Source organism: Harpia harpyja, chromosome 15, assembly GCF_026419915.1.
Source record: "Harpia harpyja isolate bHarHar1 chromosome 15, bHarHar1 primary haplotype, whole genome shotgun sequence".
In the NCBI taxonomy this organism is placed as follows: Eukaryota; Metazoa; Chordata; class Aves; order Accipitriformes; family Accipitridae; genus Harpia; species Harpia harpyja.
This window is the reverse complement of record NC_068954.1, coordinates 28911427-28934566: the sequence shown is the minus strand read 5'-3', so window position 1 is coordinate 28934566 and position 23140 is coordinate 28911427. Positions and strand designations below refer to the sequence as shown.

The 23140-nt window shown below is 44.8% G+C and overlaps 2 protein-coding genes across 2 annotated transcripts; both read right to left on the bottom strand.

Moving 5' to 3' along the window:
* Positions 1-427: 427 nt before the first annotated feature.
* On the bottom strand, positions 428-6381 carry LOC128151856 (keratin, type II cytoskeletal 4-like). Its single transcript, XM_052809582.1, has 9 exons — positions 5822-6381; positions 4767-4981; positions 4377-4437; positions 3606-3701; positions 2838-3002; positions 2626-2751; positions 2127-2347; positions 1785-1813; positions 428-1261 (listed from the first exon to the last, which is right to left on the bottom strand). Exons 1-9 carry the CDS (start codon positions 6278-6280, stop codon positions 783-785), a joined length of 1851 nt encoding a protein of 616 aa, XP_052665542.1. The 5' UTR covers positions 6281-6381; the 3' UTR covers positions 428-782.
* A 5538-nt stretch (positions 6382-11919) lies between these two features.
* Positions 11920-23140, bottom strand: LOC128151757 (keratin, type II cytoskeletal cochleal-like). Its single transcript, XM_052809405.1, is given in 11 exon segments — positions 11920-12408; positions 12529-12557; positions 12688-12908; positions 13612-13737; positions 14145-14309; positions 14621-14716; positions 15147-15207; positions 15410-15621; positions 16275-16784; positions 16786-16829; positions 22978-23140. Coding segments are annotated over 11 exon segments (2046 nt in total). The 3' UTR covers positions 11920-11989.

Genomic DNA, 23140 nt, shown 5'->3' with positions numbered 1-23140 from the left:
TGGGAAGTCTGAGCAGTCAATGAAAGAAGCTCTGTTCATGTGAATATAAGATGTCAGCTCAGAAGATTTATGCACCAATAACTTCCCTTGGCATTTTGGGGGTAGGGATGGGGGGTGAGCTCTTCTAAAAATCAGCACGCTTTGAACTAGCCACCCCTAACATGCAGAAGCAAATGAAAGTACTACGTATTCATCTGTAAGCAAATTCCACAAAAAGCCTATGGCTGCAGTGTAACTAGCAGGTGCTTTGAAAGTTGAAATTGCCTTGTTTAAAATTTAAGCTCAATTTTGCAGCTCAGGGTTTCTTCTCTGACAAAAAAAAAAGCGGAGGGGAGGGGCGTGTTCTCCCAGTGCCTCCTGGGAAAGTTAAATCATCACTCTCTTTTCTGAAATGCTTTGGGAGGAGCTGGAAGAAAAAGAGGTGTCTTGTAAGGAAGAACATTGTTAATGAATCTGCTCGTTATGGGAAAAGCCAGCGAAGGCAGCGCAACAAGCAAACCCTTAAAGCTGTGATAATCTAGACAGTATAAACTCAGAGAAATAATACTGTGTTGAGCACCTGCTGGAGAAGCTTGCTAGATGTGTCTTTAGGGTTGGGGACTCTGAAAACATAACTTGGTGGGGTATATATCTGATGCTAATAAATGTGGGAATGGGCTTGGTGACAAATGTTGCTACTAGTGGGCAGAGAAACTATCCTGCATCATCTCAGTGGTAGGAACTGCGTGTCTCAGTGTTGCTCTCCAACGTTGCTGGCTGTGCTACCTCCCCAGCTGACGGCCCTATGGAACAACGCATGGGTCTCTGACAACCCCGAAGTTCCCCACCACGCCGTTGTTGCACCCCACAACTTCAGGGCTGTTTGCAACGACAACAGGAGAGCCCCCCAGCTGCCTGATGACGCAGCCTTGGTTTCCGAAGCTGACCACCCCACCAGCTTGGCAAGGCCCCATCCTAGCATTCAAGCCCCCATTTCCCGTGCTGATGACGGTGCGGGCTGGGTACCCCCCGCTCCGGGAGCTGAATCCCCCATTTTTGCAGTTGACCCCTCCGGCTTGGCAATACACCTCTGGGACACACTGCTTGGCCACCGAGCTAATGACTCTCTTGGGGTGGATCCCAGCGCTCCGGGAGCTGAATCCTCCATTCTGGGAGCTGTGTCGTCCGGACCGTCTCCCCAGGGAGCCGTAGCCACACACAGCCGCGTTTGCAGCCAGCATCCCGCAGTCATCGGGGATATTGTAGCCACTGCTGACCACAGCTGCAAGACAGCCCATGGGATTAATTATTTAGAGAGGAAAACTGGAAGACTCTCACAAGGCAAGTTGTTTCATGAGTGACAGAACCGACCAAACCTGATTTCCTCTAGATTTGTCCAACATATTTGAGCCCCTGCTCCTTCCAACTCCTCCCCCATGTCCCAACACATCCCCTCACAGTTTCTCCCAGTTCCCACGCGGCTCATCTGGCTGGTGGCATATTCTTTCCCAGGTTCAATGCACATCGGTGCATTGCCTGGCGGGTTCAGCAGGGCAGCTCACTGTTGCCTCCAAGAGTAGAAAAGGGTCATGAATTTGACCTTCTCCCCCTCCATCCAAAAGCCGATTTTTTTGAAATTCAGAGGTATTTGAGATTTCTGGGACTAAACCTTCAACATCAGCCTGGTCTGAAAGGGAAGGGGAGGTAGAAGCAGAGGGGTCTGGGGCAGACAGATAATGCTACTCCATAAACTGTCTTTCCTAAAATGAGAAACCCTCATGTCTGTAAATCTTCAGGTTACTTACACACGCTCACCGGGTTCCCCACACATATCCTGTTAGGGGAGATAAGAGAAATGCACGTTATCCTATTAACCAGTTGCATGCACATCTAGAAACCTGACGTTACTCATAACTTCCAGCTGTACAACCAGCCCACTTAATCCCTTGTTTTCACAAGTCTGACTATCCCTAGGACAGGAATTGTTTTTGCTGGCAAAAGGGTGGCCTGTATGGCCTCCAGCCATCTCTCCAGCCCCAGTTTCTGTGAGCCTGGAAGGATCCTGGAGCTGCAAAATTCACTTGGGAGCTGGAATCGTTCCAGACTCTGATATACAGGAGAAAAGGGACAAGGTCTCTGTCACCCACCTGCTCTCTTCACCCTCCAGTAGAGTCTTATATGTTGCTATCTCGATATCCAGGGCCAGCTTGACATTCAGCAGCTCCTGGTAATCCCGCAGCATGCAAGCCAGCTCATCCTTGGCCTTCTGGAGGGCATTCTGTAGCTCAACATGCTTCTCCCGGGCATCTTTGAGAGCACAATCCCCACGCTGCTCAACGTCACAAATGGAGGTTTGCAGGCAGGAGACCTGTCAGAGGGGAGGATAACAGTGCACGTGTCTTCAAGGCTTCGTTTCCTAATTCTTGGACATTCTGGTTTTGGATTAATCTGCTCTTCCAATTGCAAACAGAGAAAAAAACCACCAGCTTCCCTTCTCTCTATCCACTTTTCAACAATACACTTTCCAACTACAGCCTAGGGCAGGTCTTAAGACTACTAAAGGCCAATGCGTCATCTTCCCCCATATCTGAGCTGTCCTCCAAGACATTGCCCTTTCTGGAAACATCGCCTCTGGGCCTCTCCTACCTGCTTCTTCACGTTCTCCAGTTCACACTGCAGCTTCTGTATCATCCGGGTTAGCTCTGAAATCTCACACTTGTTGTTTTGCAGATCATCGCAATACTTGCCTCTCTTATCCTGAAGCTCCTGAAACTGGTACCAAGAAACAAGACAATCATCGTTTTTGACCTGCAGCCTGTTAAGTTGCCAGGCAGACAGCCAGGTTGCTTCTTACTCACCCTGGTTTGGTAGAAAGCATCAACTTCTTCTTTGCTCTTCTGAGCTATTTCTTGGTACCAGCATTCAACGTTCTTGATGATGCTTTCCATGTCCAGGTCTCGGTTGTTGTCCATTTTCACGATGACTGAAGTGTCACATAGCTGGCGATCTACCTGAGCTCGTTCCTACAGGTTGGGGAATGGCTTAGTCAGCTGTTAGCAATTCTCAGACTTCATAGTGAAGGAAGGGCTGGGACAAAGAGCCACACTGCTCATCTGATGGATATAACAAGTCAAGAAATGTCCCTCAGGTTGGCTCAGCAGAAAATCCTCCCTGCTGGATGCGTTGCCACATGTCAGCTGCTGACCTACATGCTGACCTGCAGCAATTCTGTCCACATCAAGGGCAAGGAATTTGAGTGACTTAACCCTTGGTATCCTGTCATCTTCAGCTGCTTTACTGATGTTAATGACAGGATTAAGCTGGCAGTTTCTTTAGCTCTAATCAGACAACTGCAATCCGGAGTAACTAGACAGACACATCTCTTTTCTCAGGGGTAGAGTTAGGACACAGCCAGTTCATACCTGGAGCTGCATTAAGAAAGGGGGAACCACCCTATTCCCAGCATAATCATGTTAATATTGTATCAGCCTTATACTTCCATGCTTTCAAGTATTCAGGGCTTGGGATGAGACATGTCAAAGAAGGGTTCCAAGCTGTAGAAATTTGGAGCACCTGAAGGATGAGACAGCACCACCAAACTCCTGGGACAGACCAGAGAAACTCACCTCCTCAAACACACATTTCAGCAACTCCAACTGCCTTCTTAACAGATCCACCTTCACCTCCAGCTCTTCCTTGTTCAAAAAGATGCAGTCTGCATCCTGAAAGAGAGGAGATAGATACGTTCCAGCCCAATCTCGCTGAAAACATTGGAGAAACACACAGAAGACAGACATAGCGCCAATAAAACAGAAACATGTTTCAACAAGATTTCAAGAGCAGAAAGGTGTGAGAGGGTGAGTCAAGATGCCCTGGTGTCTCCTAAAGGAAAACAAAACCATTCCAACATGACTTACAGGGATTAGTTTATTTATTACTTAGGACCTAGCTACAAACTCAGAATTGACTAATGAGTATTTAAACATAATTTTTTAATATTGTTCAAATGATTTCTGCTTTTCTGATGTCCAAGTATAAAGTATGTGAAGACACAGTCAGAAAATAACCAGCGTCTTAGACACCAGGTATTCCAGTGTGACCTCTCCCACTCTGTCCCCCTTCCACAAATGCACCCTCCCATTATGCTTCAAGAATGTGCTTGGGGTAACAAAACTATTGCCGTAGTGCTGATGATGTAAGCTTTGAGGATACATTATTTTTACTTTCTACTTGCATTTGCCTCTTTTTCTAACCCTGTGCCTCTTTACAGGCCTCTCTCCTTCTGCACATTATAACACTTTTGCCGGGCATTTCCTAATAATGCACTTTTTCAACCAAGCTTTACACCAAATAAAACTATTATAGGTATAACAATTCATGTATTTTGAGCTTCTCACCTTTTTGAGTGCCACAAACTCATTCTCCACAGTTGTACGCCTATTGATTTCCTCTTCATATCTGTTGGAAAAGGAGAAGAAAAGGGCTGAGGCAAGCAATACTATCAGACACACAGACATTAACCATCAGGTATAAATAACAACCTTCGCTTGCTCAGAGACTGCCATCAGGCACTGTAAGATCAGTGTCTGGAGACCAAACATTAGACCATCCCAAGATCAGAAGCTTCTTCATGAACAACAACATTAACAATGCAAAGAGTTTGCAAGTGAGACGGAAGAATGTGACATCCCCAAAGGGGATGTGCCACATGTCTGGGAGATGTTGCCTGAGATGAACCAGAGGAGAAGTGAAATGCCAAGAGCTAGAGGAGACCTGAAGGTCCTTACTTGCACTTGAACTCCTCCACCAGCTGGCTTGTGGCACATTCTTCGCTGCCCAGTTTTTGCTTTTCACATAGCAAGCAGTCCAGGCGCTTCCGCAGGTCGCAGATGTAATTCTCAAAGTACAGTTCAAGGTTTTTCCCTCTCTTTGGTAGGACGTATTGCTGCAGGAGGCCCCACTTGGTCTCCAGCACTTTGTTCTGCTGCTCCAGGAATCGGACCTGCAGGCCATAAAATAGCAATTCTTCAAATAAAGAGATGAATGCAATAACTTGACATCTGGTTTAACTGTCTGCTCTCGCTGTGAAACTGCAGGTGGAAGAATAGGATTTTCAGGAAGTGAGAGGTGATATGCCACGATGATCATAAAATTGTCTGCTCTTATTTAGAAATCTAAAAGTCACATGTTTAAATTATTTAGAAATCTAAAAGTCACATGTCTAAATCTGCCTTTCTCACCAATGAATAGAAATAAGGCTCCTCTGGATGGTGCCTCTGATGTATTTTAGGATGAGATTGAGTCCCCAGAGGGCGGAACCTGTTTGTCTCTGTTTTTTCTACAAAGGGATCCTAAGGTGACAGCTCAGACTTAGATATCTAAGGTTTAGGTGCCTGAATCAAGATTAACCTCCTTTGCCTTCAGGAATGTTTTTTGGAACAGTCGCTATATTTAAAGACAAAAGGGGGAAAAGGGTCTAATGGAGGACAGAAAGATGACCCCGTCAGGGCTGTAACTTCTAGCTGAGCTAGAACAAGGCTGCCATGAGAAATCCAGCCTTGAACCGAGGCTGTCCAGAGAGGATACACCTGCAAGAAAGTCCAGTGCTACCGTGGCCACGATACAAACACCAGCAAATACTAGGACTGGCATCTGGCTGAAATGAGCCCTTCCCCAGTACTGAAGATCCCAGTCTGAACCAACATGGCTCTGTGGGAATCTGGACCCTTGCTTGTACCCAGCCCAGTGATTCATGGCATCAGCTGGACTGGGGTTATGGAGGGGTTTTGTCGTGTTTTATTTTTCTCAAAGAAGCGCAAGTACGGAGCAGGTTTGCACTCACCTTGTCGATGAAGCAGGCAAATTGAGTGTTGAGTGTCTTGATCTGTTCCTTCTCCTGACAGCGTATTTCATGTTCCAGCGGGTCAACCCCAACGCAGAGGGGCTTCAGAAGCCGTTCATCGATGCAGATACCTTGGATGCCATCAGCTTTGCGATCAGGGTAACCTCTCACAATACTATATCCCCTGGGGCCACAAAGGCCAACCCTTCCTCCAACACTACCGTAGCCTACACCTCCAAAGCCGAACTCTCCAAGACATCCAGTACCGCAGACTCCATTCACGTAGGAAATTCTCCTGTTTCCACCCAGGTTGCAGACACTCCTGCTGCTATAGGCACCAGCTCCACATCGGACAGGTTGGCAGGCAGAGGCAGCGTAGCTTCGACCACAAATCTCCGAAGCTGAACTGAAGCCTCTTCGTCCCAGGACAGATCTCACTGTTGGCGCCTGTCTGCTCATCGTGGCTTATTTGAAGGTGGAATATGAAAGTTTAGGGGAAGCTCTTCTGCAGGAGAGGAACAGAGATCCCGCTGAAGTGACACAGTGATGCTACCCCTTATATATATTTGAGAAGCTGGCCTTGATAGGATCAGGACATTAATTTAAAGCGCTTAAGGGTTTGGTTTGCCTGGCAGCAATAAATGCTCCTCAAAATGCAAAACAGCCCAGCAAATACTAACTACTGAGGAAATAAAAAGGAATCTAAAAGTGCTCTGTTTGCAAGTTAGCTTAGAATATATTACGGTTTGAAGTGTTCCCCTAACTTACGCTAATTATAGTTTAGCAAACATTTTTGAAGAAACTCTTTGTGATTTGTTTGCAGTGTGTCGTTTGGGGTTTTGTGTCTCATGGGTTTTTGTGTATGATGGCATGTTTTGCAGACTTGCACTTCGTGGGGGTAATTTCACAATCTTTGGGTGCGGAAAAGTAACCAAAAAAAAAAGTCAACCATGGAAAAACACTGTGGAAGTTGTGTTGTGATGGATGGATCATTTCTGTACCTGAAACACCAGCAAATTCATTGAGTTATGGGTCTGGATTCAACTGCAAGGACTCAAAATGCCCCCCAAAAACATTGCAATGCTGACCTTCTTTTACCACCATGAAACACCACCGAAACAGAGCAGGTTGCGTCCAGGAACTGTGGCATATTCCAGTTTGCTTACCAGATTTATGTTCTGTGCAGTCAGCGACATTTTCACTTGAGTAATGCTGCAAATTCCTAACCTGAAGTCCATTTGAACACAGTTAAATCTTTGGCCCTCGCTATATCGGACCCTTTACCAAGCTGGATGTCAGAGACCTTTTTGATCCATCTTCTGGTAGTCTCTACAGGGAACAAAAAAAGGAACAGTAGCACATTTCAGCCTGGTGAGATCCGTCTCATTCAAGAAGCGACAGCTAAAAGTTGGGTGACGGCCAGACACGTCCTTGACACTCAAGGGAGGTACACCTCCAAGAGAAACAGCCCCTGGGTCTGTGCCTAGGGGAACTGGGGTGATTCACTCTCTGCAGGCACTGGTCTTTCTCCATCAACAGAGGAAGTCTTAATGAGTGGATTAGACTGGACACCAGAAAAGGCTTTGACTCACATCGGCAAGATGAATCTCTCTCTCTCCTAATCACCAGCCCAAGGAGGTGAGAGAGTGAACCTAGCTGCCAACCATCTCAGGGCCTTCTCCAAACTGACATTTGGAAAGGCAAAACAATAGGCCTCTTTCAGCTCTTTGAGAGTAAAGTGTTTGGGAGAAAAAGAGACATTATAGTGCAAACAACTAAATGCCCTCAGCCTTTCCTGACTGAAGGGGAGCGATGCCTGGAGAAGTCTGCGTGTTATATGTACAACATGATGGTATCTGGAAACACCCGGTAGCTCTGTTCCCTCGTTCTCATTAACCCCCTCCAAAAACGTTTTCCAAGAGTTAGGACCAGGCACTGCAAATCATAAAACCAGTGCTAACCCCCCCTTAAAACACTAAACCTTCTAATATCAAGTTCTTAAAAAGAAGACATGCACACTGAAACCATAGGATGTGACTACAGCACTGAGATTCACGAGGCTATTAATTGAACATGTAATTGCAACTTATGTGAGTTTGAGGGGCTGGTGGTATAAATTAGTTGTGTAAACAGATATTTTCGCTCTATACAAATGGGATAGTTCAACATATTTACAGCATGACTTTTGGATTACACCTTTGTTTATAGTATTTTAGGCTCACAGTTCATACTGGGTTGCCAGCACAATTGGTAATATCAGTTAAAACAAATATTAGAGACTTCAAGCTAAAGCTTGTAACTTCCCACATCCTTTAAGTTCTAAAACAAGATTTATCAGAAGTGAAGTGCATATTTGAATCCAAACAAGAGTACAAAAGGCAATTGTTACAAGCTCTGTATAAGAAAACTGCATCCTGCACCAGAATTCAGACCGAAGGCTGGTGTGCCACTGCTCCCTTTCTGCACCCCATTATACACGTCGGCTGTGTGGGAGACACCTGGAACGTAGCACAGACTTCAATTAAATCTCTGTGAACCAACTGTGCTGCAGCAGCCCCAGTTCCAAAACACCTCACCAGAGTGACCGGCTTCCTGATAGGTAAGAGATTTTGGGCATAAATTGCCCAGTATTGGGTAAAATTTCTGTGTTAGCCAAATCCCTGTTGCTGCTCCTGAATCCCAGTGAGAAGGCAGCTATGCAGAAGGTTCACTTAATGTCTTTTAGGTCTTTCCAAGGAACAACAAGTGTTTTGCCTGTTGGTACATAAGACCTCAAGAATTGACAATTTGTTATTGTGAGTATGGACATGGGAAATGGGAGTGTACTCTGAAGAAAAATTGCATCTTTTTGACTCAAAAAAAAAGGAGAGGAAGGACTGAGGAAGCAAAAAAAAGGAAAATATTTTTATGAGGGGTTGGATGAGTCATTTTGACAACTTGCAATCTCTCCCTTTGTCAGCATTCGTCTCCCTGAATGTGCTGCTGAAAATGGAATTCATTACAAGAACATGTGAAGTTCACTAATTAGTTTTTTGCCTCTGGAGATGAATCTGAACTAGCTCTTAAAATATGTTTTATGCGATAGTCTCAAAGAGCCATGCTCCATCTCTGTAATTATCCACAGCCATAGAAAACTCATTGCATTCAGATACGACAATGGCAATAACCTACCTATGTTAACACCATTTGATGGATGTAAGATTGGGTCGTAACATGTATTTTTATACACATGGTTTCCCGGACTGTATAGACTCTTGTCCACGACATTCATGAGATGTTAAAGAATTGATTTGATTAATGCAGCCTCATTGCCTTGTATCCTAAAGCCAAAGTTGTCCAAAGGAATTCAATCTGGTAATGTATTTTTTCTTCTCATTAGCCTACATCTGCTCTATGTTAGAAGACGAGGCTGGGATTTTCAAAGGGTGTTCCTCATAAAATTCATCAAACACTGGGCCAGGGTGCACCTTCTTCCCTCCTTCAGCCATCAAACTAGGCTTGTATTCTAATTTCATCTTTGAGACTCCCTCTATGGCTAATGGAAAGAGATAGGCATCTCCAGACGGTGATTCATTGCATCCTAAAATAGGCAGCTAAGACAGGTGGGAGGAATCCACCTCTGGAGGTACTTACCTCTATTCTTATTGACTACCAGAGGCAGTCTAGACAACCAGACAACTAGACCAGGCGCCCCATTTCTGGATGGTTAAAGTTAGGTGAAATTAGTCCCACCCTTTGGGCGCCAAATTTCTTTAGCACCTTTGAAGTCTTAATGAGAGTACACAACATCACACGCTCTCTAGATTTGCTTAGTTCCTGATGTATGCATATATCATATCTCTGTGCAGTGATTAGCGCCTGTAAAGCTGAGGCTTGCAACAAAGCAAAGGATTGTTTTGATCTTTTTCATGTTGATGTCTTCCTCCCACAGAACTGCACAGTGGAAATGAATGTGGGATCTATGGGAATCCGGGCCCCTGAATGGGATGGCATCACACTGCTTGTTAAAGCAAAAAGATTAGAAAAGGAAAAAAAATATTGCAGCTGTTATTAGGTTACAGCAACTTCCCTATAAATCTACAGGAGCTCTTATCCCTTCCAGCTGAAGCTGTATTCTTGGGTGGAAGATGTTCTCTGAGCCATACAGGAGTAAGGAATTGCCCATGGAAGGTGGGTCAGGTCCTCCCGGGAAGCATATTCAGCCAGCAGGAGATAAGCTCTTCCTTTTGTTATGCTAAAGCCTTAGTGCCCAAGCCCATGTTTTATTTGATTTGTGCAGCTTTGTGATGTACTGCTGAATTTCTGATGAAATGCCTGGCTGATTCATGAAGCGCTGATGTTCAGAGAGGCTGGTCACAGGTTTAAAGTAAAGCACTTGCTAAATTAACTTATCAGATCTTGAAAGGGGGGGGGGGGATTTTGGGAGTGAGAAAGCAACCCTAATTCTGCATCATTTCCCTGACTTATTCTTCTGTTGCGTAAAAAGTGACAGGATCATCTATTTTCAGTGGGAACACCACAACCTTTATGAGATACTTAAACCCCTTTTGATGAATATTTATGGCTGCTCGATTGTTCTTTTCTTCTCAAATCTTTCTTGTGGTTTTCTTCATTAAAGATTATGCCTGTTTTCTTTTTTGCTCCTCTCAGTTGATTGGGAAATAGCTTCCTATCACATGAGAATTATGGGGGGACAGAAAGGTCTTCCAGTTCTGAATCACGATTATTTCGTCAGATAGGAAAGACCTTCCCTCTGGATTGTCCCTTTTGTAAAACACGTATCTGTCCAACTTGCCTCTATATGGTTCATTTCTTTGTTCTGCTCATTGGCTTTCATCAGTTTAATCGCAAAACACTTTAGTCCTTGGTGGTTGATTTATGTTACTAATTTGTTGGCTTCTTTTTTTAATCTGCTTGAATGTACAATAAAATATCTCCCTTTGATCTGTTTTGAAATGCTAAACTGGTTGTTGTAGGATTTCTAAAATGATGTTGAAAAAAAGCAACCAAGCACATTCCTGAGTTTTTTCCCTATAATGACCCTATTGCAGCAGATTTTGAAGAGGTATAAAATGTGTTTTGTCATCACACCTCTGTGGTAGACAAGCTATAAAAATGCAAAGACACTGAGATGACTTCTCTATGAATCTTAAAACAGCCATTGAATAGCATTGGGTAGGAGCCCAATTTGGTGCAAATCAGCATAAATAAGCTGATTTTAAAAGGCTTCCATAACTTACACCAACCAAAGACTGGATCTACATGACAATCTCTGGGCAGCCCTGCCACTTCTGCTTAATTGTTAAGGCTTCTAATGAGCAGATATGTCTTGACCAATTTAGGAATGGGGCATTTCTGTATTCTTGGCAAACACTAAAAACCAAGTGGCAACACGTTTGTTCTCCATGAGATTTATTGGAAAAAGAGAAAAAGTTTAAAGCTCTTGAGTCATCAAGATAGAAGTGAGGGTGCTGTAATTTATGTAAACATCAGGACACTAAGCAAGGAAGCTAATAGGAGCACAAGCGATGTAATTACTCTTTGCTGACTACAGAAGGTGAAATGTGTTTTTTTTAATTGAGATTTCCTTTATGACTTGCCTGCCTGCATATGGATGACCAAACTGCTCCAAGTCAGCGAACAAAGAACATCACTGGAGTCGTGGCCCTCCTCTCCATGACCCTGTGTGTCTCAGCACTACAACTCCACTGACTTGCCTAAAATTACGTCAGATAGACTTTGATGAATTGGTGAGTCCTCGAGAGCTCATTTCCAGAAACACTTCCCAGAGCACTCTAGGGAAAGGATTCTGAATTAAATGTCACAACTTGTTTCATACATAGCAAAGGCTTAATCGGGAAAAAAAAGAAGGCTGGTAGGAAGCAGAAACTGAGTGATAATAAGATAAGTGCCCCAACACAACGCCCAGCCCTTTAAAGAAACAGCAGAAATCAAAAGGAAGATGTTTTAAGTGTCCCTTTTTTTGTGATCCCAGTGGAGTTTCTCTGATGTGGTTTCATGAGGCTACAATGTTCTTGTAGCCAGGATGCCTCTTCCTTGTGTGTAAGGTGGAGTTGAGGACATTTTAACCACTGAAAGTAGAGCGAGGCTTTCATTTTTCTACTTTAGGTCTTACGTCCTGGTTGTCCTGACTCTCACAGCTGAACTTTAGATCCGGGTGGCCCTGGGGCATGGAGGTCCGGCTGAAATCCTCACCCCTGGCCAACACATCCCTTGTGGGTGAGCTGAGTTTCCCATGCTCTTTGCAGCTCTGCAGCTCTCTCCACAGCTCCTACTGCACAGTCCACCAGTGCCCAGAGGGGCTGAGCTCTGGCACGAATGGCCCCCACCTCTGGTCCTAAATTCTTCACTCCTAGGGATGCAGCTGGGACCACCAGAGATATACTGCTTGCCTACAGAGCTGGCAACGCTTCTGGAGGTGAATCCTCTGTGGCAGGCACTAGCATCTTTGGGTAGGGATGCTCTACCAGCACTACAGGAGGACTTGCATCTTCTGGCCTGTCTACCAGATCCACATCCCAGGTCGGCTTCGCAGCCGGAGATGTTGTTGCAAGGGGTGGTGATCACTGTCATGGGAAAACACAGGTGGAATCACTCATGGGGAGGATTCAGCCTTCCTCCTCCCCCTGCAAACCAGAACTAGACTGTTTAATGTAAGGAAAACAGAAAACCTGGAGCTTACTTACACACTCTCACAGGGCTCCCAAGGCGTATCCTGAAGGAGAAGAAGGTCACAAGGTTATCCATCACATAACTAGCATTTCTAGTGTTTTCCAGCCTCCTTGTCTCTGCCGAAGAGTCCCAAGGACTGAACGCTGCCCACACATGGTTGTAGTGGTACCCACCTGCTCTCTTCACCCTCCAGTAGAGTCTTATATGTTGCAATCTCGATATCCAGGGCTAGCTTGACATTCAGCAGCTCCTGGTAATCCCGCAGCATGAAATCCAACTCATCCTTGGCCTGCTGGAGGGCATCCTGCAGCTCAACGTGCTTCTCCTGGACGTGTTTGAGGGCACAGTCCCTGCGCTGCTCAGTCTCACAAACTGATGTTTGCAGAGAGGACACCTGTCAGGGGAGACACAAGAAGTCGTTACTTTCCCTGCCCTCTTTTTTGCCATCCTTATCCTTGAAAGAGAAATTCTCACTTTTTTTGAGAGTCGAAAATTGGGAAGTATTGAGGTTCTTTTTAGGAGAGCCAAATGTTTCCAAAATCAAATATCAGTTCTGAAGTACTACAGAAAGGCTGGACATGTCCCTGTACTGCCAGGCTGTGTTTAAGTCTTGTTTCAAGGATACCAATACCTTGTTCTAATTGGAACTAATAATTAAGGTTTTCCATTACTTCCCGTTATAAACTATATAATGAATTAGATGGTCTGAAAATTATACCAGTTTCTATGGGTGCTGAATTACTGGTGAGTCATAATTCTACCCTACTTCTTGGATGATTTGAACCTGTGTCAGAAGCATTGCCTCCTGCCAGAATTCTTGCTGGAGCAATTTTAGCAATTTTCCGAGTGGCTGTAGCTAATCCAATGATCTAATTTCCTGCAATTAGTTCTTTGCAATAATCAAAATGATCCAACAGTAAATAGGCCAGCAGATAATCCTTATTCCCCGCTCAGCACTGGTAAAATCTTCTCTAGACCAATGGAACCGGTGTGAGGCAATGCTCCTTATAAAGATGAAAGAAATGCCACAGAGATCTAGAAAACGTGACTTGGAATCTTACACCTAGGATCCAGTGAGTAAGTATGATCCATCATACCTGCTTCTTCACATTTTCAAGGTCACACTGCCTTCTCTGGAACACAAAACTCAGCTCTTCAATCTCTTGCTGGTGGGACTTCTGTTCATTGCAATCTCTCCCCTTTGCCTCCTCCAGCTCTTGGAACTAATAGTAAGAAAAGAGAGACCTGGCAATTAATGCTGGTAGTGTACCTAGTATAGAAGCCTTGCTTTTCTTTCCAGAGTGAATTAAACTAGATTTAGAAAAGTCTCATGACTTTGCAGCTCCTGAGACTTTCAGCAGCAAATGGAGCTTTCCTCCTGTAGTTTTCACTGTTCAACTCACCTACAACCTCCCACCTACAGCCTTCCCAGCATGACTGAGTCTTGTCCCATTGCATTTTATCTTGTCTGGGGATGTTCTCCTGACTTTGAGACTTACAGATTTTAGCAGAATGGACAATTAGGTCCAGAAGTTATACAGTGAAGACAGAAAGAAAAAATCACTGCCTTTGCACTACTACTTTTGACAGTGAGAGAATTAAGGATATGTCACTGGATGCTACAACTTACCCTAGTTCTGTACAGCGCATCCAACACTGCTTTGCTTTTCTGAGCTATGTCCTCATACCAACACTCAGCACTCCTGAGGATGCCCTCCACGTCCAGGCCTCGGCTGTTGTCCATTTTCACAATGGCAGAGGTGTCACAGGGACTTCTCACCAGCTCAGCGATTTCCTAGAAGCCATGTGTGAGTGGCAGTAAGGTGTCAGTATGTCTCTGTCCCTGGATTTCTTATCTCACACTCCAGTGGAAGTAACACCACCGCTGAGAGTCTGACCTGAGCCACAGCCCAGGAGTTGAGACTAGATTTGGTCACACATGCAGCTTGAGGGTTTGGGGTTTTTGAGATCGCAAAATCTTCCTTATCTGGGATTCTTATTGCCTCCCAAAAAGAGCCAGAGGGATTGGTTTAATCGGGCCTAAATCAAGAAGCAGCTGGTAGGAATAGCTGCCATCAAGCAAGGTTGGGACAGGAGCATCCACACCTGAGCAGAAACACATTTCAGGAACTCTATCTCCTGCTTTAGGGTTTCCACCTTTGCTTCCAGCTCTGCCTTGGCCAGATAGACACAGCCCACATCCTAAAAGAGTTTCCAGACAGTTAGAAGTCAAAATGGTACCTACACAGAGACCTAAGGCAATGTAATTATATTTTTAGGGTAGGAAATTTTGTTTAGGAAAAGTCATTGGGAAGCTCAGATTTCCCCTGAACAGCAACAGCTGAGGGGGTCCCAAAAGCATATACAATATTGCTGAGTTCTTGCTTGAAAGACATCATGACTTGGGCATTAGGACTAGAAAGCTGTCAGTTTAGAATGAAATGTCCTTTCTGTGCTAAAGGGCAGAGGTGTAATGCTCTCTGGCAATACTCTGTGACATGTTTTTCTGTATCCATACTTGTCCAATGACTTCTAACATTCTCAAGACCTGACCCTTGCCTTGCAAGGAGCAGATCAGAGGAAAGTCCTTGGATCTCTGCATCTAACCCTTCCATTCATATCAATTCCTTACCTTCTTCAGTAACACAAACTCGTTCTCAGCAGCCGTGCGTCTGCTCACTTCCTGCTTGTATCTGTTGGGGAAGAGAAAAGACTGGTTACTGGGTCATTCTGAGACTGGGGACCTTGTTTGTCTGAGTATTTAGGGGTCAGGGTGCTTTTGGATCTCAGCTTTTTGGACCTCAGAGAGAAGTCTATTGATACGGACAAAAATTCAAGTCCCATTAGACAAGCTGTTTGAGCTCACTGCCCTGTGGATGGTTTCTGCTCACTCACTTGCACCTGAACTCTTCAACGAGCTTCTCTGTGTCATTCAGCTCAGGTTCCATCTGCCCCTGCTCATGCAGCAGTGAGTCCAGCCACCTCTGCAGGCTGCAAATGAAGTTGTCGAAGACATGCTTGGTGTTCTTCTGGGATGGCAGAACCTGCTTTTGCAGTAGGTCCCATTTGGTGGCCAGCACCCTGTTCTGCTGCTCCAGATGCTGTACCTGCATTCAGAAAGCAAAGCCACCTTCTTCAGGCACGTGCTCAGCTGCATTGTATGGGGACCAAATGAATGGGGGGGGGACCAAGGCATCTTCTGAGTCAATGCTTCAGGGGTTCATTGTGGTTTGAAGGGGATGAGAGGGCAAAAGGGGGGCATTGCAGTCTTCCTAATCCTATAATCCTAGAGCAAACTAGGCATGCTGCTCTCCCATTCTCCAAGGAAGCCCTAGACAGTACAGCCTTTGTGGCAGCTACAGAAACCATGGAATATTCAAATAAATCTGCATATCAAATGGCTGATAGTGGAAACCACGTTTACCGATAGGAGACAATGCAACTTTACAAGGTCTAGCTGCACAGAGAGAAGTCAACAGTGCAGAAGCTCAGTAAGATACCTTGGAGGAACAGCTCCCTTTCACTATGAATAATAAAAACAGATGCAGCTTATCAAAGCACATAAGCACATAAACCAGATTAAAATAACATTATCAGCTAGATCTGCATTTGCAGCTCATAGTACTGGAGTCACACATGCTAAAACCAGCATACAGCTCATGTAATAGGATGAGAGGAGAGGAATCAAAGACCTGAGCACAAAAAGGTTTCCTTCACACTTAAACCTCATCATTCCTTTAAGTCTTGTCTCAACTCTCACCTTGTCAATCAAAGAGGCAAACTGGTTATTGAGGATCTTCATCTGCTCTCTGTCCTGCTTTCGGATGTGCTGGATTTCAGGGTCGATCTTCACATCAAGAGGCTGCAGCAGGCTTTCACTGACGTGCACCTCACAAATACCTTCACTTTTGCAGCTCCTGCTGTGGAAGCCTAACCTGTGACTCCCACCTTCACTGTTGGCATGGATGCCCCTGCACCTCCAGCCTCCACAGACCCTCTGTGCGAGGCTTCGGTCAGAAGAAATCCATTTGCACCTATCTGTGTTTTGGAGGCTTTGGCTGCTGTGTCTCCAGGCTTCATAAGTTCTTCCAAATAGCACAGCAGAGGGGAAAACACTGCTTCGGCACTGGCTCATGCCACTCGCAGCAGAAGATGGTGAGAAGAACTTTCTTCCATGAAAAGACCTTCCAGCTGACAGCTGCTGGCTCATGCTGGCAGACGTTATGGAGGAGAGGATGCTGGAGGACAGCAGAGCATGCAAGTCAAAAAGGGGCCCCTCTGCTCCGACAGCCCGGGGTGCCTCCTTTATACACATCTCAGAAGTGGGGCTTGGTTGATGCAGATGAATAATTTGGGGTTTTCTTGGGGTTTGCCTTAGCTGGCGAGGTTTAAATAGGTAGGTTTAAATATGCAAAACAATGCATAACACAGAACATTTGTGAAATCCTATGGAATTTTATTGTTTTTAAATTGCTTTGTTTGCATATAGAGCTTGGAGGATCCCTTGGGCTGGGTTTTGTAAGGATTCTTCTTTTGTTTTAGTTTGTCCTCCCTCCTTACATGAATTACAGTTTAGCAAATGGCCTTAAGAGTATCTCCCTCTGTCAAGGACAATCTGTAAAGGAATGTTCTGTTGAACAGCAAATTATAAGTGATTTTTGCAGTATCTGTTCTTTTTGTAGTCACTCCCTTCACAAAGGGTGGTATAAGTCCACGAGGCACAGCCAAAGGCAGCCCAGTACTGGGAAGCTGGGAACCATAGTGTGGGCCAGACACACAAATTTCCTTGTGGTGGTACAAGAGTGCAAAATACTTCTTTTTTATAAATAGCCCTCCACACACCATCCCCTGTTAAAGACCATAACTGACTGAGCAGGACCTATCTCTTCTAACTTTTGATGCTAGGTCTGCTGAGAGACAGGCATGTCTGAGAGATTGCTCTCCAGAGAGCCTTCGTCTTCTTCACTGAGTCCAAGAAAGTCTAAAATGACCAGCTCAAACTTGGATGCTCAACTTTTAGAGGAATAAATTACTGTATCGGTATCATCTCATTAAGTTTTTGGCTTTGGTTGTATAGAACACATTGAAAAATGATGCTCGTGTGGAGAAGACAATAAATAGCTTAGGAAATAGGAAGCTCAGCCACAAGGCTGTTAGCTGGATGCTTGTTAATCATTTAATTGGAAACTGCAGTAGGCTTGGCCTTGGTGGGCAGACTATGAATGCACCAGCAACCAGTATCCTGCGAAAATACCTTATTAATACAGCTGCTGTATGGTTACTCTCTGTTACTATCCTTTATATTTGATTTTGTAATTAAAACCCTTGGAATACCTCAAGGCAAATAAAAAAGATTTATTAGAATTGCTTGACAGATGGGGAAGAAAAGGCTGATAAGTTTAATATATTTGCTAAGAGCCTCACAATACCTCAGAGGTGGAGCCAAGATTACATCTCTGTCCTTGCGGCTTCTTGCCAAAGTCTCTTTCAAAACAGAAAGGTGAAGGGTTTCATTTCAGATGATTTGAAAGAAATGGTTTTCCCCTGTTATTATGCCATACTAAACCTTAACTCTTTCAACAGGCTCAAACCTTGGTCAGTGTTTTTTTTGGCAATTAAACATTTAAGCATTTCAAATTCCTAAGAAATGGGATAGTATTTTACATGCTCATGTCTTTCCTTGGTTTTGCAGGGATTTTTTAATATTTTTTTCACTCCCTGGGCTCATTGGAGGGCTTTTTCACCACCTTTCGCAAGGAGGCTGATGAAAACCAAAACTGGTTACCAGCAACCTTGCTGGTATTCTGTCTCCAAGAGTGGCTGATGCCAAAAGTTTTCTTGTACCTCATTATTTGCAAATGTTCTTCACTGGAACAGCTTGCCCTTAGCCCAGCAAGAGAGATAATTGATGGTATGAAGTAGCTGGAAAGACAACTAGCTTAATTGCAGGTTCTTGACAGCTCTATCAATTACACCTACACACAGAAGAGCAGAAATGATTGAAGTCCTGGGTGTCTCGGCTGCTTAAATACAGGCAGAGTCCATGGCAATCCCAGCTGGAAGAGCAGGATTGGAGCCCAGGAGGAGGGCTCTTGGCCTGGAGCTGCTCTGACTCGGTCTTCATTTTGTGCTTCCAGTTTGTCTCTCCTTGGTCTCCCACTGAATCCCCCCTGCTGCATCTGCATGGGCCCAGTGGCGAGGTACCACGATGCTTGATGGTTCCCCCACACCTTCTGAGCAGGGGTGGGTGGTCTCAGAGAGCACTCTGCCTGGCCCTGCTGCTAGCAAGGGGAGTTTGGCTCCTTTCAAGCAAGAAAGAGTTAGCTCAGAGTTTTTGGTTCCTTGCTCCGCTTAGAGCCTACAGGGTCATGGGTGGTTTCAAAAGTTTTCCTCCCATAGATACACTTTGATAAGCAAAACTTCTGAACTTGGGTTTTTCACACCCCCAGACATAGCGAAACGTTCATCCGTCCAGATCAGCCTCACCTCTGACTCTGAGTCTACATGTCCCCTGATGACCCTGAGTCCCCAAAAGGCAGATGATGCCACCTGATGCAACCCTTGGGCTGTTCTCATCTGCCCAGCTCGGGCTGTAGTTTAGAGGAACACAAGGTCAGCTCTGCCTTCCTCTCCCAAGTTCATCTCATCCCACTCAACTTGCTGCGGGAGACAAAGTTTTTGTGTGTCATTTGACAGCAGTCTCCAGGTTTAAAATACAGAACTTCTCCACTTGCTTCCATCCAGTTGATGGAACTCACGTATTCACGTCAGAGCAATTGCGTCTGCTGCAGCTCCCTTTCAGGAGAGGGAGGGTTGTACGTGTACGTGGGCACCAGGGGAGTAGCTCCCAGGGTAATCACAGCTCATTAATTTCCTCCTAACCACCAGGAATTTTGGAAAGAGGCCCAGCAATGAAGATAGGAGGCCCACAGTTTTCATGGTGCTACAATGTAGCCCTGACTAATTTCACAGCTTTTTGCCAAAGCAAATCAGGAGGGAACTTCTTGTTCTGGCCACATCTGTACAGCAAAGAGGGCTCAAGCCCAAAACTCCACCAGTCAGAGAGAGACTGGGAAAGCCGGCACAATGACCAGCTCTACACCACTACAGAACAACTTGTTTCTCCCACTAGGTGGTGGTATCTAATGCATTGTGAACTTCCCTGTCCACATGGGTTCTTGGTTGGGTTCTTGGTGGTGACATGAGCCTGTTCACACCTAGTTCAACATTCAGAAACCTCTCAGGGTCCCACTAGCAAGAGCTAGCTCACAGCTGTAGAGGGCAATATTTAGAAGCCAGGACAGCATGGGAACAACGAGGTCCTCAGTCCTTGCAAGAAGGTGAGATTTCTTATGGATTTGTACTCCAAGGTTGACTATGAGCCAGGGATGTTTTGTAAAATATGTGTGCATCCAGTAATGAACCTCTGGCAGAAAAACAACCCTGAGACAGAGACTTATCACCAGCTTTAAGGACAACTGACCTACTGTCATCTTCTTCATCACCTTGGTGTCCTCCCCTCATACCTAAAATCTTGCTCATCATGTCAATACTCTTTGGAGGCTCAAGCTGTGCCTAGGCACAGGGTGTCAGTAGACACCTTCTTTCAGTGTTACGTCCTGAGCATGTTTACAATGTTGTGATGACTGATAATACATGCCCCAGTATGTTAACTGACATTAATCTGAAGGCCTCACCTTATGATCTTCTCCTTCTCATGACTTCAGCTCAGCCCCTGAACCTCAAAACTAAAAATGTCTCTGGGCACAGCCTTAGACAGTCTATCTTGCGGCATTTTCCATCAAAAATGCATGGGCAATATCTAATTGACAATAGCAACTTAGTGTTGAGTCAACAAGACATCAGCAGTGGATATGTCCCCATGCTCCCCACGTTGACCTCTTTTAGCCACTTTCCACACTTTGCATGTACTGTGGTGGTAGAAAGAAAATCATCTGCTTGATCATCTCAGCTCAAATCTGTATGGTCCAAAGACCTGAAACTCAGCCTCGGTCTTAACAGAGCTGAATACACAAGCTCCTCAGAGGTACTAGCAGAAGCTGGACCATATAGCTGCTGAAGGAAAGGAACCACGAAATTAAGCATTTAAAAAATATTATATTTTTAGACAACTGAAATCCTGGATGAGATTTTTCTCTCCTACTTATACAGAGATACTTTTATATGGAAGGAGGTGCCAGAACACTCATTTCCAGAAACTGGAGATATCATTATAGCTTAGCTGACAAGCAGAACAGGTTTTGATATACCCTTCCAAACCATTCCTTCACTAAATTAGCCCAGCACTTAAGGCTATGTACTACCAGCATGTAAACAGTACTTCAAACAACTTAGTGGAAATGCTGATCAAGCCTCTCCTAGGAGTTGGGGGTTAGCAATCTCTTTTCTAAGCTGGTCTCCCAGGCTCCTATTATAGTCAACCGAAACAGATGGTTTGTCTGATCTCCAGCGGGTGACTCACCCGGTACTAAGGTAGATGCACAAATTAGGTCTTTTGAATTGCCTCCCAGAGTGCCTACTTCTCTCCATTGGTTCTACCTTCTTCCTTTTCGACCTTTCACTCTACAAAACAGATCAGTAAAAAACCCACAGACCTGACCACGGTGTTCATAATTGTTCTTTATTTCTTCTGATTAGAGATGAGAAGCTCTAGGCACCCTGTAACAATGAAACTAAAGCCCAACAGTACTTGGTAGTGTGCAGAATTACCTTTCACAGCTTCCACTTTTTATTGTAAGAGAGGAGGCTTTGTCTTGATTGAAAAGTCTTACCTAATCTCTTAGATGAAAAATGGGGTTGTGATGGTGCAGCTTATTTATCACTTGGATCCTGAAGAACTGAACTGTTTCAGTAAGTGATGTAGAAGCAGCCATTAACAGGGTGAATAAACTGTCCCCACTGTTGAAGGGTAGCTGTGCATGGCGTTTTGCAAGCCAAGGTAAACTCATACCACCCACACACTGAACCTGTGGGATGTGAGCCAGCACAGATGAAAACACAGGCTCATCTCAGCAGGGTTTGCTAACACAATCTCCAGATTTCACTACCACAGCTGACTGTTTCACAGCTTACGTGGGGCTTTCTGCATTTGATGAGGGCAGTGATAACCTAGTTTTGACCGAAATACAGTGTCTAGACCTCCCCACATGAAGGGTACTCATAACTGCTTCCAGACTATGCTATAAAGGTTTGATTTAGCCCTTTGTGGCTCCCTGTCAACCTTCCCTAGTTGTTTTCACGGCTCTGTGGCCATCTGCAAATGGGTCTCCACAGTGGGTTTCCCACAAAGCTGAGTATCTCACTCACTGGCTGCCACCCCCAGGACCCTTCACAGTTGGATTTCTTTGAAAAACAGTTAAGAACATCCTACCTTCCCTCCGACTGGGGAAAAGACATGAAATATTCCTGATGGGATTGTGACATTCCAGTTATCTAAAAGTGGAGTGTTGCTAAATTAAGGTGACACAGTTGCATTGAGCTTCTTAAACAAACTTTCCTGGTAATGTCAGCTTCTCTGCTCTTCATTAGAACTTTTGAATGGACTTAGAGGAGGTTCTGTGAGAAATTTAGAAAATATATTGCTTCCTCTGCATAGAAGTGACCATTGAATAAGATGTTGGCCAAAAAAGGCTTACTTGGGTACATACCATCCAATTTTGATTTGGGACCCCGGGGGAAAAATGGGACTAGAAGCAAGATAAGACATTGTTGTTCATAGACTTTCTGCTCCTTTATCTGCAGCTGCAATGCTAACAAAATCTACATGGATTATTCGATCTGTCCCCTGGTTCTTTAATGAGTGACTCCTGGAGGGAATGATGGAACTGAGATGTGGCCATGGGTCCTGGTTGACTGGCTAGATTAAGCCAACAGGACTTGTCCCCTGGAACCCATTTTCACAGCAGATGTTCAGCCTATGGCCTCCCACAACAGACATTCTTTTGTAAACACCTTCTTCCACTTTTTCACTAATTTTTTTTGAGGTTGGATCAGATCTCCATACACTGATTTATATATTTAAAGAGTTATTACAAAAATCTCATCATACACATCAGGCTTGTGCCCACCCATAGACCAATACACACACAACAGACAGGGTTTCAAGCTTTTAGTTGCCAAAGACAAAGGTTCCAAACAGTCTGAGTTGAAGTGCTCAGAGAAAGCCTAAAGAAACAGTAGCAACCATCACAATATTGTCATAAAACAGAGGTGTGTGGCCGGAGAATTCAGGAGATGGCTGCAGGAAGAGAGCTTGAGATTATGTGTGACACGTTCAAACTAGCAGTGACCGAGTGGTGGGCAGAAAAGCCACCCTTGCCTCTAATAGCGAAGGGAATGTCTTCTTCCCATTCCATTGACAGACTTTGCAATATAAATATTACATGTGAGAAGCATCTGCAGAAAAACCTGAGCCACTTCCACAGGTAAAACTGAAACCCCACCCTCAAGAAGACCACCTTCCTTCAGAGCTGGATTCTCTAGGCCCATCTCCAGAACTATATATACCACCTCCACAGCTCTCACCACTATAAACCCCTTCTCCTCCAGAGCTAGACCCAAGACCACAGCCATACCCACCACTGTCAGACCTGCATATACCACCAT

What these genes read in the sequence shown, in the direction of transcription:
- LOC128151856 (XM_052809582.1), bottom strand. Translation starts at nt 6,280, where the DNA reads ATGAGCAGACAGGCGCCAACAGTGAGATCTGTCCTGGGACGAAGAGGC. An exon ending in AGTTTGTGGCACTCAAAAAG is followed by an intron (nt 3,702 to 4,376) that starts GTGAGAAGCTCA and finishes CCTCTCTTTCAG; the next exon opens with GATGCAGACTGCATCTTTTT. An exon ending in GGGGAACCCGGTGAGCGTGT is followed by an intron (nt 1,262 to 1,784) that starts GTAAGTAACCTG and finishes GCTGTCTTGCAG; the next exon opens with CTGTGGTCAGCAGTGGCTAC.